This window comes from Epinephelus fuscoguttatus, linkage group LG22 (genome assembly GCF_011397635.1).
Source record: "Epinephelus fuscoguttatus linkage group LG22, E.fuscoguttatus.final_Chr_v1".
Taxonomy (NCBI): domain Eukaryota; kingdom Metazoa; phylum Chordata; class Actinopteri; order Perciformes; family Serranidae; genus Epinephelus; species Epinephelus fuscoguttatus.
The window spans coordinates 448819-466354 of record NC_064773.1 but is presented as its reverse complement, the minus strand read 5'-3'; the positions used below and the strand labels follow the sequence as shown (position 1 = coordinate 466354).

The 17536-nt window shown below is 43.4% G+C and overlaps 1 protein-coding gene across 1 annotated transcript in view; it reads left to right on the top strand.

Annotated features, from left to right (window-relative positions):
- Positions 1-17211, top strand: part of cped1 (cadherin-like and PC-esterase domain containing 1) — a 29159-nt gene extending 11948 nt beyond the window's left edge. The window contains exons 7-20 of the mRNA XM_049566620.1: positions 135-207; positions 2161-2349; positions 2643-2747; positions 3119-3246; positions 3324-3391; positions 3691-3877; positions 3958-4126; positions 10307-10406; positions 10495-10631; positions 10717-10937; positions 11015-11116; positions 12295-12382; positions 12491-12637; positions 14564-17211. Coding sequence (XP_049422577.1) covers positions 135-207; positions 2161-2349; positions 2643-2747; positions 3119-3246; positions 3324-3391; positions 3691-3877; positions 3958-4126; positions 10307-10406; positions 10495-10631; positions 10717-10937; positions 11015-11116; positions 12295-12382; positions 12491-12637; positions 14564-14785 — 1936 coding nt within the window. The 3' untranslated portion in view covers positions 14786-17211. The remainder of the gene's footprint in view (positions 1-134; positions 208-2160; positions 2350-2642; positions 2748-3118; positions 3247-3323; positions 3392-3690; positions 3878-3957; positions 4127-10306; positions 10407-10494; positions 10632-10716; positions 10938-11014; positions 11117-12294; positions 12383-12490; positions 12638-14563) is intronic.
- Positions 17212-17536: the final 325 nt, after the last annotated feature.

The following is a 17536-nucleotide window of genomic DNA, read 5'->3' as shown; positions in this document are numbered from 1 at the left end:
GATGAATTATTGGTGGATTATTGGTGGATTAATGGTGGATTATTAATTAATTATTGATGGATTATTGATGGATCATTGATGGATTATTGATGGATTATTGACTGATCATTAACTGATAGCTGACTGTGTTTCAGGTGTGTGTTATGTTACCAGCTGTTGACCTTCACTCTGCTGTTCAGCGGCTCCGTCATACCTGTCGTCGTCCAGGTAACACACACAAACACATCCTTCATATGCTTGCGGGTGAATGAGGATTGCTCTTATGTCACATGGTTAAAAAAACCTTTTTCTTTCTTTCTTCACAAAATGCAGAATCACAGACAAACACACACACACACACACACACACACACACACACACACTGTCAGACACGTGGTGTTTCAGGTTGTTTCATTAGAACAAATGAAACCAGCTGATGTTTGACGAGTTCAGACAGAGGACAGACGTGTCCGTCAGTCATGTGACCTGTCAGAGGGATCTCCACCCTCAGGTTGAGAACCACAGTGACTCAGTGTAATAACTATAAACACACTGAGCTCTGATCTCTGTCCTGCTTTTATTTTGAAAACACTCTGAGCAGGAGCCTGTTTGTTGTCACATGAAGATGAAGATGAAGAAGATGATGAAGATGACTTATTGAAACAGGATAAAGAGTGTGTTGTTCCTGTGATGATCACAGCTGATCTGTGATCAGTGAAGCAGCTGAAGAACATCATCATCATCATCATCATCACCACACAGACGAGGGTCATGGTGTCCCTCAGAGACTCAGTCCAGGACACTTTGTCTCGTCTCTCTGTGAACACACCGTCCTCTGCTGTCTGCACATGTGTGGTTCACCAGACGCAGCAGAGAAATGTTAAATCACAATTTGCAGAAGAGACTGATTAGGCAGTGTCACCGTTGCTATGGTTACAGAGGCTCTGACCTGCAGGAGCACCATGAGCGCGCTCACTGACCCACTGACTGACCCGGGTGTTAAACTACTGAGTTTATGGATTAATAAAGTCTCACGTGTGTCTGATTCTGTTAACATATGTCAGTCCGTGTGGCGCTGGACACACACGTACGAGCTCTGTCACTCTCCCACAGTGAGACAGGAACTGATGTAGAAACCTTCAGTCAGAGTGCATGTGTGCCCGCTCCACCACTCAGCAGAGCTGTCAGTTACAAGTACAGTTTTACATGTGTGTCATCACAAGATGAAGAGCAGCGACAGAATGGATCAGATCTGAGCGACATTAAAAGGACCATCGTTTATTAATGTCTCTAGATCGACTCGTTTCACTCAGTCAGAGAACACTAGGAGAGCGTCAACACTAAATTATTGTTCCCCCATTCAGGTTAGCAGAGCACTAAACAGGAAGTAGACAGCTCAGCCATGGGAAGTCTCCAGTGCACCTGATCTGTGGGGCCTCAGGAACTGATGCCCCCTAGTGGCCACTGACAGTACTGCAGAAACTGGTACGATGGTATGATTATGCATGTGTGAACTTTACACACGGGAAGTTGAACTTTCTTGGCTTCATGCACCACTGAGTAACTCTGAGTGAAATGAACAAGGCCCCGCCTCCAACGCCGTGTCCAGGTCTCTTCATACGTCCATATGTTCCAACTCTCTGACTGTGATGACTAAACCTTCTGGGTCCCCGTAGTGCACTGTGTCAGGGTCAGTGTGGACGCAGAGACGCAGCGTTACATCATCTTTTAACAACTTCTCAAATCTGCAAACACAAAGGATGCATTCACTGTCCATTAAGACCTTTCCTCCTCTCCTTTCCTAGCCTTCTGTGTCGCCTCCTTCATTTCCTAATTCCTCATTGTCTTATTTGTCCTGTTCTTTCCTACTTCCTTCTGGTTTTTTCCTTTCCTTCGTTTCCTTCTTATTTCCTTCATGAACTTATCTTCCCTTCTTTTCTTTCCTTTCCTTCCTACCTCCTGATAGACTTCCTTATCTCTCCTACCTCCTCCTTTGCTTCCTTCTCTCCTTCCTCTTTTATTGACAGATGATGAGTATATCATTATTTTACATCTTCAGGTGGACAGACTGTCCTCAGATCAGTTCTCCTTCAGGTGTACCGATGGCAAACGTCCAGCAGAGGTCAGCGTGTCCTCAGCTGCTCTGTGATTGGTCAGCAGGATGTCTCTGTTCTTCTTCAGGTGGAGACTGACCTGACGTTTTCTTCTCTGAGCGACGACACGTTTGACAGACAGATCACCAAAGACCTGATCCTGGAGGACACACTGCACTTCCTGCTGCCCATGCAAGCCCACCTGTCCTCAGAGACTCACCTGTCCTCAGAGACTCACCTGTCCTCAGAGACACACACTCAGACGGAGGGGAGACAGGTGAGAGTCAGTTTCATTTACAGTGAAAAGAAATAAATTATTTTTTAAAATGATCTGAAATAGAATAAAAAACTTCTCAGATCAGGTTTTTTTCTCAGTTTCAGGATGTTTTAATGTCAGTTTGTTAAAAATAAATATTTATTTATTTATTCTAGAAAATAAAAATGTAAGCAAATCTTTTTAAAACAGATTTGTGTTTACAGATTTAAAAAAATAATTAAGTATTAAATTTTTTAAAGATGCTGAAGAAGCTTAAAGTTTATTTGTTTTGTTTTGTCCGTCTGTGTGCACAGTACGGTGGCTGCAGAGGGACACACGGGGTCTGTCTGTCAGAGAACGAGTTTCTTCTTCTGCTCCAGTTTCAGAGACAGATGAAGACGCCTTCAGGTTTCCAGCTGGTAACGAACATTTGTTTATTTTAATGTGAAAAATATGTGTTTTATTTTGACAACACAGATGTCATCATAAACAAACACAGTATAAATACTGTAAGTGAACTACTTCCTGTTTAGACAGGTAAAGTATTCAGATGCTAACTGACAGTCTCGTGTTTGGACTCAGAGCACAGACAGAGGGTTTAGTGAACATAACGATGATGTCATCAAGAGGAAACGTTTTATTTTATGTGTAAACTCGTTATTTATAATCATTATATATATAATGACAGTTAAAGTGGTCCCAGTGTGGAGCCCTGTGGGACTCCACAGTGAATCACAGAGGGGTGAAACACAACGACTGATCATATTATTTGTTCTCTCTGTCTCTGTAGTTGTATCCCAGCACCTTGTCCTCCTCTTCCTCCTCCTCCTCCTCCTCCTCCTCTGGTCCCCTCAGTGTCTCAGATCTTCAGATCAGGATCAGTCGTCACTACGAGCTTCAGAGGAACCAGAGTCACAGGTGAGGATCAGTTGGCTGATATTTATCTCTGTTGTTGTTAAAGACGTGTGATGAAGTTTATCTCCTGTTTCCTGTAGAACCGATGAGACAGACGAACGGACCAATCAGGAGTCAGCTCTATCCTCCTCACAGGACGGGTCTGAAGGTGAGACGATAGTCTATTCAGTAATTATTAATATGTGAGACAGCTGGAGTCCGGATGTGGACCGCGGGTCAGGTCTGTCCTCAGCAGACAAAAAAAACTTTATTCTGAAGTTTGATGAAAAAAAGATGAATGAACACAAAGCGCTTTTATTTTGAAGTCCATTTTCCTGCTGTAGCATGCAGAGGAATCACACTGATTGAGTGAAGAAGAAGAGGAGGAGGAGTTTATCTTCGTCTCCTCTATGATCTCTCTGCTGCAGCTCCACTAGCTGACTGACTGACTTCCTGTTGTCCTCTCAGGTTCCTGTGTGGACCCCCACCTCAGACAGATCTACACCGACCCCCCCCTCACTCTGACTCCGCCTTTCAGCCCCTGGGTGAAGGAGTATCGTGCTGAGGTCACCTTCGACACCGTGACGGTTCGGATCCGACCACAGCCTGTCAGCTCGGCCTGCAGGGTTCACCTGGACGAGCACCGAGGGCCCAGGTGAGAAGAGACACCTGACCCTTGAACCCTGACCTCTGACCTCACAGCTCAGACTGCTGAAGGTTTCCTTTTATGTCCAGGATGGCGAACTACCCGGTTGGCCTTGGCAACAGCAGGATCAGCATCCTGGTGACAGACACTGCCGAGCCGGAGCCCGTCGTCATGACGATCTACACCGTGCACGTGTACCGTGAAAGCCGCCCAAGCCTGCCCATGTTCGGGGATCATGTGATGTGCAGCTTCCTGCAGGTAGGTCAGCTGTTATTGGCTGCTGGACTGTGGGCGGGGCAGGATGTGATGATATCACATCATATCTCAGACTAAAGGTGTGCTCACACTGACGCCATGCAAGTTTTTCACACGGTGAGATTACAGAGTCAAAGCAAAGACACAAATAGTGCATCTTCGTGTGACGCTGTGATTGGCGTGATGCTGTGATTCGTGTGACGCTGTGATTCATGTGACGCTGTGATTCGTGTGACGCTGTGATTCGCATGACGCTGTGATTGGCGTGATGCTGTGATTTATGTAACGCTGTGATTCGTGTGACGCTGTGATTCATGCGACGCTGTGATTCGTGTGACGCTGTGATTCGCGTGATGCTGTGATTCGCGTGATGCTGTGATTTATGTAACGCTGTGATTCGTGTGACGCTGTGATTCGTGTGACGCTGTGATTCATGTGACGCTGTGATTCGTGTGACGCTGTGATTCGTGTGACGCTGTGATTCGCATGACGCTGTGATTGGCGTGATGCTGTGATTTATGTAACGCTGTGATTCGTGTGACGCTGTGATTCATGTGACGCTGTGATTCATGTGACGCTGTGATTCGTGTGATGCTGTGATTGGCGTGATGCTGTGATTTATGTAACGCTGTGATTCGTGTGACGCTGTGATTCATGTAACGCTGTGATTCGTGTGACGCTGTGATTCGCGTGATGCTGTGATTTATGTAACGCTGTGATTCGTGTGACGCTGTGATTCATGTAACGCTGTGATTCATGTGACGCTGTGATTCATGTGATGCTGTGATTTATGTGACGCTGTGATTCGTGTGATGCTGTGATTTATGTGATGCCGTGATTCGTGTGATAACGTGATTCGTGTGACGCTGTGATTCATGTGATGCTGTGATTTATGTGATGCTGTGATTCGTGTGACGCTGTGATTCGTGTGATGCTGTGATTCGTGTGACGCTGTGATTCCTGTGACACTGTGATTCCTGTGATGCTGTGATCGTGTGACGCTGTGATTCATGTAACTCTGTGACTCATGTAACTTTGTGACTCATGTAACTCTGTGACTCATGTAACTCTGTGATTTATGTGACACTGTGATTTGTGTGACACTGTGATTTGTGTGACGCTGTGATTTGTGTGACACTGTGATTCATGTAACTCTGTGACTCATGTAACTTTGTGACTCATGTAACTCTGTGACTCATGTAACACTGTGATTTGTGTGACACTGTGATTTGTGTGACGCTGTGATTCATGTGACGCTGTGATTCCTGTGACGCTGTGATTCCTGTGATGCTGTGATTGTGTGACGCTGTGATTCCTGTGATGCTGTGATTGTGTGACGCTGTGATTCCTGTGACGCTGTGATTCCTGTGACGCTGTGATTCGCGTGACGCTGTGATTCCTGTGACGCTGTGATTCCTGTGATGCTGTGATCGTGTGACGCTGTGATTCATGTAACTCTGTGATTCGTGTGACTCTGTGATTCATGTGACGCTGTGATCGTGTGACGCTGTGATTCATGTAACGCTGTGATTTATGTGACGCTGTGGAGAACAGAGAGCCATTGATGCAGTGTGGTCTCTGATCTTTGATGTTAAGATCAAAAGCTGCTGACGACAGGAGGAGCTCACAGGAGGAGCAGAACAAACCTGAGTGAAGCTGTTGGCTCGTCCTGTCTGACCTCACGTCCTCTCTCCATCTGTCTCTGTCCTGTCCTCAGTGTTGTCTCTGGACGTCTCTGTGTTTGTCTCCTTTAAAGGAAGCAGCAGCTTTTATAATCTGATGACTTCATCGGATTATCGTCCAGGTTTCCTCAGAGTCCCGTCAGATCAGATCTGAGATCAGCTCTGAGATCAAATACAGGATCACCGTCACATATTAAACTGAGAAAATGTTTTTCTTCTGTTTGACTGTCGAGAGTTTTTTGTTTCCAACAGTTTCACTCTGAATAAAAATCTGTTTCATAACTGCAAACTTTTTATCTGACTCCAGGTGTTGTATTCATGAAGCTTCCTCGTACACAGAGTCGCTCCTGATGACGGATTTGTGACGTTTTCTTAAACTTTCCCAATTGAAGCTAAGACGAAGTCCTTGATAAAAATAAAAGTTATTCACAGAGCATCTCAGACCTTGAAGAGCTCCTGAGGAGACAAACTGTTGGGAGCAGCAGGAGGAGTTTAAGAGTTTCTGAATCAGAGGAGAAAATGTCAGAAACACAAAGAGGTCAGAAATATTCTGCAAACACTGGACAACAGAGGAAATGAAACACTACAGATGAGATCCTGCAGAGAGAATATATGTGTGCTCAATCTCATCAGGGAGACACACACATTTCAGAAACAAACTGATGACATCATCACTGAGGTATGTGAGGTCAGAGCAGCAGTGATGAGTTGAGTCTGTCTCAACCTTCATCAGCAGTGATCACACTAACACTGACACTGTCACAGTCTGCAGTTCATCTCATGTCCACTGGGTGTCCTCACACCTTACAGGCTCACAGAGGGGCGTGTCTCTGACAACCAATCACATCACACCTAACAACAGGGTCGACCACACCTCCTCACTGAGGTCACAGTTTCTGAGAACTTTCCTGAATCACTCCTGAGCTCTGACTGTGTGACTGAGTCAGGAGCTCTCAGGATCCTCAGAGTGTCTGAACCCGACCTCTGGTCAGCTGCGATCTTTGATGTCAGTCTGTCTTTATAAAATACATCATGTTGGTTTCAGTCCTCGCCAGAGTCTGTTTCATTATTCACAATCTTTCATTGCTCCTTCACCAAGAAAAAACAAACAAAACTAAAATATAAAAAAATATATATAATATTCTCACAAAATAAATTAAACCATTTACCAAAAATAAAATATATAAAATAAACCCACAAAAAAATCAGCCAAATAATAAAATACAGACCAGCAAACAACAAACTCATCTGATCCTGAAACAACAACAAAAATACTGTTTATATGTTTTTCATTTCATATAATAATCTAATATATGTTCATGAAACTAAACTGCAGGCTGTCATATAAATACACATAAATAATATGAATATATCAATAATTGTGGTTTAAGGGGATCAATGCTAATAATAATAATCAATAATAGAAGAGACGCAATAATTAAATAAAATAAATCAGCCTTGTTAGTTTGAAGACAAAAACGTAAAACGTCATGCTGTAAATATGAGTTTGAGTTTAGTGACGTGATGTCTGCTGCTCTCCATCATTGACAGATAATAACTGTTAATATAATAAACTTTATTTGTGCAGCACTTTTTAACCTCTTGCACTCCACCCCCATTTTGCAGCAAAAACGCCTAAAATGACATACCCAAATTAAAATGTCTGTAGCTTCTGAACCGCTCTGACTACATGCATGCATGAGGTCTTGCCAGAAAGAAAACTCTCTGAAGTTTCTTGTGAAAGTGTCAGAAACACTCTAGGTGATACAGAGACAGAGTAATGGGCCTCTGAAGTCAGTAAAAAGTTGAAGATTTTGCCTAAAATAAAATAAAAAATGTGTTTCAGGATGAATAACTGTCTGTGGCTTCATCTGAGCAGGTAAATGACACTGTGGGGCTGTAGGCACACTATCAATGAACACTTGTTTCAAATTTGAAGAAGACTGCTCAAAGTATGACCATTCTACAGTGTTTTTACCATGAGAAGATCCAGGCAGAGCTCCACATGACAAGTGGGTCACTCTGCTTCAAAACAGTACTATCAGTGATCAAACAACACTCAGCCAGCTTCAAACATTGTACCTTATTGAAATCAGGTGTGATTATGATAGCTGATGTTGTTTATGACACAGAAACACCATAAAATATCACCAAATAAAGCCATATGAAACGTGAAAGTTATGATCCCACTTTCTAGACGGTATATCTCAGCCAAAAATAGTGGTAGGAGTGAGACTCTTACCTTTTATAAAACAGCTAAGTCCCCGCTAACAGCTCCACATAAGATCACAAGTAATCCTTTAACTTTTCCCGTTGAAAAACGGCATGACATGACTTGTCACCACTCATCATGATTTTGGACTTTGTGTGTTTAGGCTGCTCTGGTGCGAAATACATAATAAATAAAAGAAAAACGATGTTATTTTTGAAAAGTCGAGAGCTTCCTGAATCCGGCAATACCAAACATCACATGGTTTGATGACGTAGTGCGCCTGGGAGATACCATTTAACAGAGGAGGGGGGGCGAGGACGTCGGCGTCCTGGTGGAGTTAAAGTGCTTTATGAGACAGATAAAATAGATAAAAACATTGATCATAAGAGTTCATAAATCAGAGTGTTATGAAAATAAATAAATAATACATTTGATAAAAACAGATTTATTGTAAAAACCTTCCTGTAAAGTTTGTTCTGAACGCAGACTCTGAGTGTGCTGACCTCACTTCCTCAGGTGAGGAGATCAGCCGCGGCGACGCTCCAACAGAAAACACCTGGTTTCCTTTGGTAACCAGGCGAGCTGTAGGAACAGGTGGGAGGATCACACCTGAGGAGAGCAGGCGGCGACTGGGCGTGAGTAATGTGTGCTGGAGCGAGGTCGTGTTGGGCTTTAAGAAGGATTAGTAAAAGTTTAAAATCAGTTTTATACATTACAGGACGCCAGTGTGGCGTCGAAGGGTGAGAGTTATGATGTGGTCTTGTTTCTTGGAGTTTTGAACGAGCTGCAGACAGGAAGTGGCCGTGAAGTTACAGTGATCCAGACGTGATGAGATGAAAGCATGAATGACTTCTTCAAGGTCGGCTTGAGATAAAAAGTATTTTACTTGGAAATGTTTCTAATTTGATGAAAGCACCATTACATGATCTCGTTTATTTGTATGTTGAAATGGAGTCAAAGATGGAGAGTCAAAGATGGCGCCCGGATTGTGGGCAGAGTGCTTCACAATGGAGGACAGGTTCACAAGGGTCAGAGGTCAGAGGTCAGGGGCCAATAAAGGACCTCAGATCAGAGACTGTCGGAGTTACTGCGGAACATAGCATGAAGTTAAAGTGAGAGATATTTAATAAACGACCCTGAGTCCAGGTCACGTTGTGTTCATGATAATGACCTCGTTCTGATCTGATGTTTGTTGTCAATAAAGTTCTCCCCGGAGCTCCGTCAGGCATCGGACCCTTGTGGAGCCTCCGTCATGTGACCATGTGACGCTCTCTGAGCTCTCAGTCGGCCTCTTGTTGGGGATGAAAGGCGGCCGCGGTGTTTTTGGTGTTCCTCAGTGGGTGTTGGCGTGTTGTGGTGGCGTGGCGGCGGCTGATCTCAGAGCAGCGTCCCGTCTGTTTGAGCGCCGACTCTGAGCTCAGGTACGAACAAGAAAATCCCTGTTAAGTTTTCTTGTCGCACTTTGTTGTGAGCTGCGATGCTGCCGTGCAGAATGTGACGCCTCGGCGCCAAAACCTGCAGCAGAAGAAGAAGAATGTGTGTGTGTGTGTGTGTGTGTGTGTGTGTGTGTGTGTGTGTGTGTGTGTGCGTGGTGGCGGCGACTCTGTAGTTGGGGCCAGACGTGGCGGCTCCCACGGGGCCTCCGAGCTGAGCCGGTTGGGTTTATTTGACCTCTGACCTCTGACCAGGAGAGGACGGAGCTCACCACAGATTTGTGATGAAGGAGAAGAAGGAGTCCATGATGAAGACAGGAAGAGAAGAAGAAGAAGAGCTGATGTGCTGCTCAGATATAAAACCATGCTCCTGATGCATTCTGGGAAATCTCTCAGTAAATAAGTTGTTTATGTGACGACACAAGCAAACAGCCTTCACTTCCTGTCAGAGCGAAGAGTTAATGAAGCAGCTGAGAGACACCGTCCACATGTCCACACGTCCACATGGAGACACACTGAGGAAAAGACACAGTCCTGGAAAAGTCCTGACAGCTGTAAAATCCTTGAAAGTTTTGGAAAAGTCCTGAAATCTAGTCGAGTTTAAGGAAATGAGTTTTATAGTGATCGTCTGCAAATTGACTTTTTGGACCTGTTGGCATGTCCCATCCCGCCCCACCTTGTCCCGTCCTGTCTCGTCCTGTCTCCTGTCCTGTCCCATCTTGTCTTGTCTTGTCTCGTCTCGTCTCGTCTCGTCTCGTCCTGTCTCCTGTCCTGTCCCGTCTTGTCTTGCCTTCTCCTGTCTCGTCTCGTCTCGTCCTGTCCTGTCCTAACCCTGTCCCGTCCCTCTGTCTTTCAGGACTGTGGACTGCTGGTCCAGCCCGGTCTGTCCTGTGGTCTCCAGCCTCTCGTGGACACTCAGAGTTCACTTCACGCCTGCAGTTCAGGACACGCCCCAGGTCTGATGTCACTTCCTGTCTCTTGTGAGGACACAGTAACCCATCTGTCCATCAGTCTTTGACTCTGTCTCTGTCTCACCTGTCCCAGGGCGGTGGGTGGTCCCGTGTCTCAGCTGCTCTGACAACAGGACGTGTGATTGGAGGGAGGTTGCCTGGCGACCAGACAGCTGTTACCATCCGTTAGTGGACCGCCTCCTGCTGCAGGACTGTCTGACGGACAGGAAGGTGAGCGCAGCTGATCAGACGTCACACCAGCGTCCTCCTGACGGTGTCTCACCTGTGGGATGTGTCTCCTCCCATCTGTCCTCAGGTGCTGTTCATCGGCGACTCCACCAACCGCGGGATGATGTACCTCCTGATGGAGCGCGTCAACTCCAGTCTGGAGGACTGGGGGAAGGCTCATGACACGCTGGTGTACAGGAACCTGAACGGGGGGCGGAGTCAGGTCAGCTACTCGTACTATCCTCAGTTCTGGTTGGAGAAGACGCAGAGACCCACCTTCAGACAGGCGCTGCTGCAGCTGATCGACAGGTGACGGGAAACACTCTGATGGACGACTCAGGTGAGGTCATGTGATCATCGTGTGCTGACCAGTGTCTCCTCTGAAGGTCACGACCTCTGGTCAACTCCAACCGGACAGTGCTGGTGGTGGGAGGAGTCCAGTGGCTCAACACCAACCACCTGAGGACGGTCAGAGAGGTGCTGGACAGGTGAGCAGACGACACGTCAGGTAACACCGAGACAACCGAGACAGTCAGGTTTTCATGTTGATTAAAGTCAGTTGAGTTTAATTCTAAATTATTTCCAGTTTTAGTTCCAGTTTCTTTTGATCCACAATGTTTGAGACGGTTTTTGGTGTTTTACTGAAAGGAAATGAGAAGGTGAGCAGATCGATCCCAAAACATCAAGACCCTCGATTCTACACTTTTATTTTGGAGACTGATCCTGCAACAACAGGATCGACATCAACAGGGATCAGTTTCTGTGTCATCAGATTTATCTCTGCAGCAGTTTCTCAGCTGTTTCTGTTTGATACATAACCGCTGGAAAATCTTTATCTCTGCAGTATCCCTTTAAGGTCTCAGGGTTCAGACCGTAGATGTTTTAAGAGACCTGGGGTCTCATTTATAAAACCCAGACTAAATATGTCCGTACGAACAAAAGCCAAAAAATGTTCAACAGTTTCTACGATCAGGCTCCACCTCACCGTCTGTGTCGCTGGTTTCCTGTCAGCAATGTTTATAAATGAGAGACTTGGGTACAGCGTTGGAGGCGGGGCCCTATTCAGAAAGTTGCTCAGTGACACATGAAGCCAAAATTTCAATTTCCACTGTATAAAATCACCTGGATCTTCCACATCATTCGGCCCATAGCATGACCGCACTAGGAACTTTCACCTGCCGAGTGGCTGACTTCCTGTTTAGCACTCTGCTAACTTGACCGGGGATAAAATGATTTAATCTTGCAGACTGAATGGATCAAACCCTGATAGTGGGAGGAGTCATTTCTCGGGGTTGTGATGCTCAAAAAAATGATCCACTAATTTACAGTCGTCTCGTTCAGGATGTGAGTCAATGGGAAAAAGTCTGTTTGGGTCGCAGGGTGTCACGTGACAGAACAGGAAGTGGTAATATCATGTTTGGCCACTATGTAAGATTGCCTTTAAAGCCCGGCACTGATTCAGGTGCCTGGTTTGGACTCTGGTTGGGTCCAGAGTCCTGCACCAGGTTAGGTACCCACAGGTACTTGACCTAGTTTGGACCAAGGGTGGGTCTCCTGGATCCTATCAGTCCTACTGTCAGTCAGCACAGGTATCAAAGTCAGATTTGTGGTTACTATGACAACACATGGTGACTGTCTCCGTCGTCCTCCTCCTCCTCCTCCTCAGAGAGTCTCTCAGTGACATCCTGGTGGTGGTGAAATCTTTGGGGATGGGTTTCCATCTTCCTGTGGACGGGATCCGGTCTCTGAGTCTGGTATGTTTCTACTTCCTGTCCTAACACACGGCAATAACAGAATTATTAATCATCACAGCTCTTTATCCTCACACTCTTTAAAGACTGAACCTGGATCTGATCTTTCAGACAGAGATCCAGGATCTGTACAGAGAGAACCAGAACATCATCAGCACAGCAAAGCATCATGGGTACGAGGTCATCGACACCTTCAGCATCACCATGGGTCGATACAAAGAGTTCCTGCAGGGAAGATGTGCCTGCCACTTTCATGAGGTAACGCTGCTTCATACATCAGATAATAACAAGTTTATTCATCTCAGGAACATAAAGAACCTGATGTGGAGTTCCTCAGGGTACAGTACTTGGTCCTCTGCTCTTTAATCTCACCTCAGAGTTTACAGAGTGCACCAACTGTTTTCTAATGTGCAGTCTCTACAGAAAAATGACAAATTAAAAATCCAAACAATGTCAAAGTTGAGAATATTTTATTTACTTGTCATAACTTCTTTGGCTCATGAAGTATTACAGAGAGACTTATTTGGAATAAGGAAATAAAACACCAAAATAAAAGTGATGTACCGAGGCCTGTGTTTAAAGATAAGTTAAATTTGAATCTGTTTATTTTTGAGGAGCAGCATGGACCACACAGACCACACCATCCTCAGCCTGAAGCTGTTTCAACATTGTTAAGAGATAAAAAAAACAAAACAAAAAACATTTCTACGAAACAAATAAAAAGAAATAAAACTAGCTGTTTCCGTTGACTCACGAGATCAGATCTTTCCTGCAGTAAACACTCAGATTCAGCACTTCCACTTCCTGTTAAAACTGTGCTTTGTGTTTGTATTTTCCCATCAGATCAGCCGGCGTGGGAACGTTTAATGACCAATTAGGCTTTTACTGGTTCATAAAAACCAAACTGGGAGCAGCTGCTCTGTCCAAGGGGAGAAAATACATCTGATGTCTGCAGAAATGTTCATGTTGTTTTAAAGTCGTTTGTGTTTTGTAGTGACTGGATTTTATTATAATTTAACTGATTTATGTTTAAAATAAATGTTAAAAGCTTTGTCGGATCCATAATATAGTTTTTCCTTGTTCATTCTATCCTTCTCTAAACACAAGGTAAATATTAATATACTCATGCACTTATCAATACTGAAAACAGGGGGGAGCATTGTGTGTGAAGGACCTACAGGTGAGCGCCAGGTGATCAGGTGTCTGGAACAGGAAGCAGTTTTTGACCATGTTTTGTGAGCGTGTTGTGAAAAGCATTAAGTATTCAGGTGGAAAACTGAATTTGCTGAATGACATGATGTTTTGAATATGGACAGTGCTGCTATATTATGGTGTGCATGTGTATATTGTACTGAGAATAAATATACCGCTAAATCCAAAGACAAAGAGACAAAGTGTACTGGACATAAGTTGATTTTCAGCCCCGAAAACATGTCCGGAACAACTTTACCTGTTCGTCCCTCAGTGGCTCTTTTAGGCATTTTATTTTGTTAAAAAGTCACAACAACCTTTAAAGTTTTAAGTTTTAGAATGGAAAAATGTTGTAACAATGTTTTAAGGTTGTTTTTAACGCTGTTGAATGAACAGAACCTTCAGAACTAATCCGGCTGAACTCAGGAGAATCTATCTGTCTATCTGTAAAATTAAACGTTATTAAGGGAAATCCATACAACTGGTTTTGTTTCAGTTTGTGTGTGTCATTTCAGTTTAATATATCACTTCAACTCTTTGAGGCAACAGCCGATTACATGGCTAAAGTTTAATGATTTAATATTGATGATGGTGTTCCTCAGGGAAGCGTTATGGATCCTGTTCTTTTTCCTTTGTACACAGTCCCTGTGGGAGACATTATGACACAGCATGATGTCAAACATCACTTTACACACATATTTGACTTTATTTTTACATTCATACTCAGGTTTTTATGTGTAAATTAAAAATGTGAATAAAAACAGGCGGCCGGAAACAGCGTCTAAACTGCAGCTGTAGTTTCAGCTTCACTGACGAGAACTTTCGACCAGTGAAGTCAGCTTTCATCTCATGATTCAGAAACATCCAGTGAGAATCAGCTGAGCCTGACGAGGATGTCCTGGACCAATCGGAGGAGGTGTGATGTCATGAATCAGTCTCCTTAACATACACTAAAGACCAGGTGTGTCTCTTCTTCTTCTTCTGATGTGACAGGTGGAGAAGTTTTGGTCCTCCAGGACTTCAGACGATACGACATCCACGACCAACAGAACCAGATCCTTCAGAACTGCACCTCAACTCAGCAGCCAATCAGCAGTGCAGGACCTGGACCAGGAAGCGTGGCCTAAAGCCTCGTCCTATCATGTGAGAGGACCAGTGAACCAGGTGTACTCTGAGATCCTGCTGAGCCGCCTGTGTCCGAAAATGAGGAACTAAACACCTGTGTGTGTGTGTGTGTGTGTGTGTGTGTGTGTGTGTGTGTGCGTACCTGAAGGTCAGAGGAAGTCAGAGAAGCTGAAAGAAGAAACAGGTGTGACTGTTGTTTAGTTTTTTTTAGAATAAATGAAGACTCTCACAGAGACAGGAAAAGAAAAGCAAAGGTTAAACGTCCTCAGATGGCGCCTGAGGTCGGGACGTACAGTAACTCGTCTCTCTATGCAAAACAGAACCAGACACAAGATCACCATCGTCAGCCTTTAAAGCACCTGAAGTGTTTCCTGGTGTTAATGACTCACCACAAACACTGAGGAGTTTCTGTCGCTCAGCAAGAACTCTGCTGTGTCTCTTGTTTCTAACGTTGCTGCTTCTTACTGATGCAAATATGTATTAGATTAAAACGCAGACAGATTCTCTTCAGATGCACCACAGCTGCTTTCTGCTGTGCGTCAGCTGCTTCCTGATCTGAACCAACCAGTTTCTGCTGGTTTTAGTCACAGCTGCTGCTTTCTTATGAGTATTTACTGGTTTCTATTGAACACCAGCTTTTTTCTATTGTGTATCAACTATTTTCTGATGAGTATGAACTAGTTTATAACATAGACTGTAAATAAGAGTTGGAGCTAGTCTTAGTTCACACCAGCTGTTTTTATAATGTGCAGTATTTTTTATCTGAGGTGCAGAAACAATTTCCACTTTTAAAGTTCACCACCTACTTTCGACAAAACGCACCAATGTTTGATCTTTAAGGCACCACAGTGACTTTCTGTGCTAACTAGTATCTGATGTGTACTAACCAGCTTCTAGTACCCTCCAGATAGTTTTGTATGTATACTAACAGGTCTCTATAGTGCACTAACTAGTCTCTGATGTACACCAGTAAATGTGCACTCGCTAGTTTTCTTATGTGCAGTAACTAGTTGCTAAAGCATACTTACCAGTTTCTTATCCATACTAGTTCCCTATGTGTACTAACTAGTTTCTGATGTAAATTAGCCAGTCTTCATATTTATACCAACTGGTCTCTGATGCACACCAGCTGCTGCCACCTGTACACCAGCTAGTTTTTCTATGTGCAGTAACAAGTTTACAAAGCACACTAAGTAGTTTCTTATCCATACTAGTTTGTGATATGTATTAGTTTTGTTATGCCTGCTAACTAGTTCCTTATGTGAAATAACCAGTGTCTGATGCATACTAACTATAGTGTGCCACCTACTTTCTGATGTACACCGGCTACTGTCTAATGTGTACTAGCTAGTTTTCTCATGCGTAGTAAATAGCTTATGAAGCACGCTAGCTACTTTATGATGCATGCTAACTCATTTCTTATCCATACTAACTAGTTTTTATTGTGGACTAGCTAGTTTATTTTCCTTACTAGCTTCTTGCTTATGCATGCTAACTAGTTTCTGATGCGCACTAGCTAGTTTATTATCCACACTAGTTTGTGATAAGTATTATTTTTTAAGCATACTAACGTCTCTGATGTACACCAGTTACTGTCACGTGTTCTAGCCAGTTTTCCTATGTGCAGTAACTAGTTTCTACATGCTAACTAGTTTCTCATCCATACTAGATCCTGATGTTCATAAGTTTTGTTATGTAAACTAACTCATTTCATATGTATACTAACTAGTTTCCAGTGTGTAAGCTGATAGCATTTTTTATCCATACTGGTATGTCATAGGTGCTTCTTTTGTTATGCATACTAACTAGTCCCCGATGTACACCAGCTGCTGTCTGATGCAGTAACTAGCCTCCACATACTAACTAGTCCCTGACGTACAGTAACTAGTGTCAGTTTAGAATAAGTCTGATCAGTTTGTGTGTCTGATGCAGTAACTAGCCTCCTGATGTCAGACAGTGTTTGTCTCTCTGTGGTCAGACGAAGGTCGTCAGTCGTATTAATCATCAGATCAGACTGATGTCGTGCCTCAGTAAGCTCCGCCTCCTCGTGTCTCTGTGCCTCCTCCTTCTATATTTATATTTATATACCTCAGTCAGTAAAGTTAATGTGTATATATGAGCTGATACTCAGAACCAAAGACTGGATGATGTTTATCATGTCACAGAAGAAGTCTTATTTGTTTCTCTGCTCGTGTTTCTATATTTTTCTACAGATGTTTTTATTGTGCCTTTAATCTCTGTAAACATGTTTACAAACAACAGATATGAATATTTATGTGAATGTTAGGATCCTCTCTGCTCCATGAAATATGACACACACACCATTTATCACAATGTGAAGAACAAAACTCTTTATTCAGTTTATTTTATTCAGTTTAATAATCTTCTTCATCACTGCAAAATCTGTCTTTTACTTTAATCTCTCACAGATTCACCTTTTTTATTAAAAACAACTGTGTAAATTGTGTTTTTATATATTTTAATATTTCCTTTTCCATAAAAGTTTTATCACCTGCTGCTCTTCTCGTCCTCCTCTCTGGTGTCACTCATCTTCATCACTTGGTCACTTCTGGGTTTTGATGGGAAACAACAAACGAGAGGAGCTCATCTTCATCTGATGAACTTCACTTTCTAATCAAAAAAAATTTGAAAAAAAGCTTAAAGTCAAAGTTTCCTCTTTGACACTTGAAAAAAAAGTTGTTCTAATGAAAAAGAAAAGTCAGTTGAAGTGAAAACTCTGAAAACAAAAAGCTAGTTGGATAATAATCTATTTAATAATTAATATAATAATTAAATAATTGGTTAAAACTGATAAAAATTGTGGTTAAAATATGTTTACTT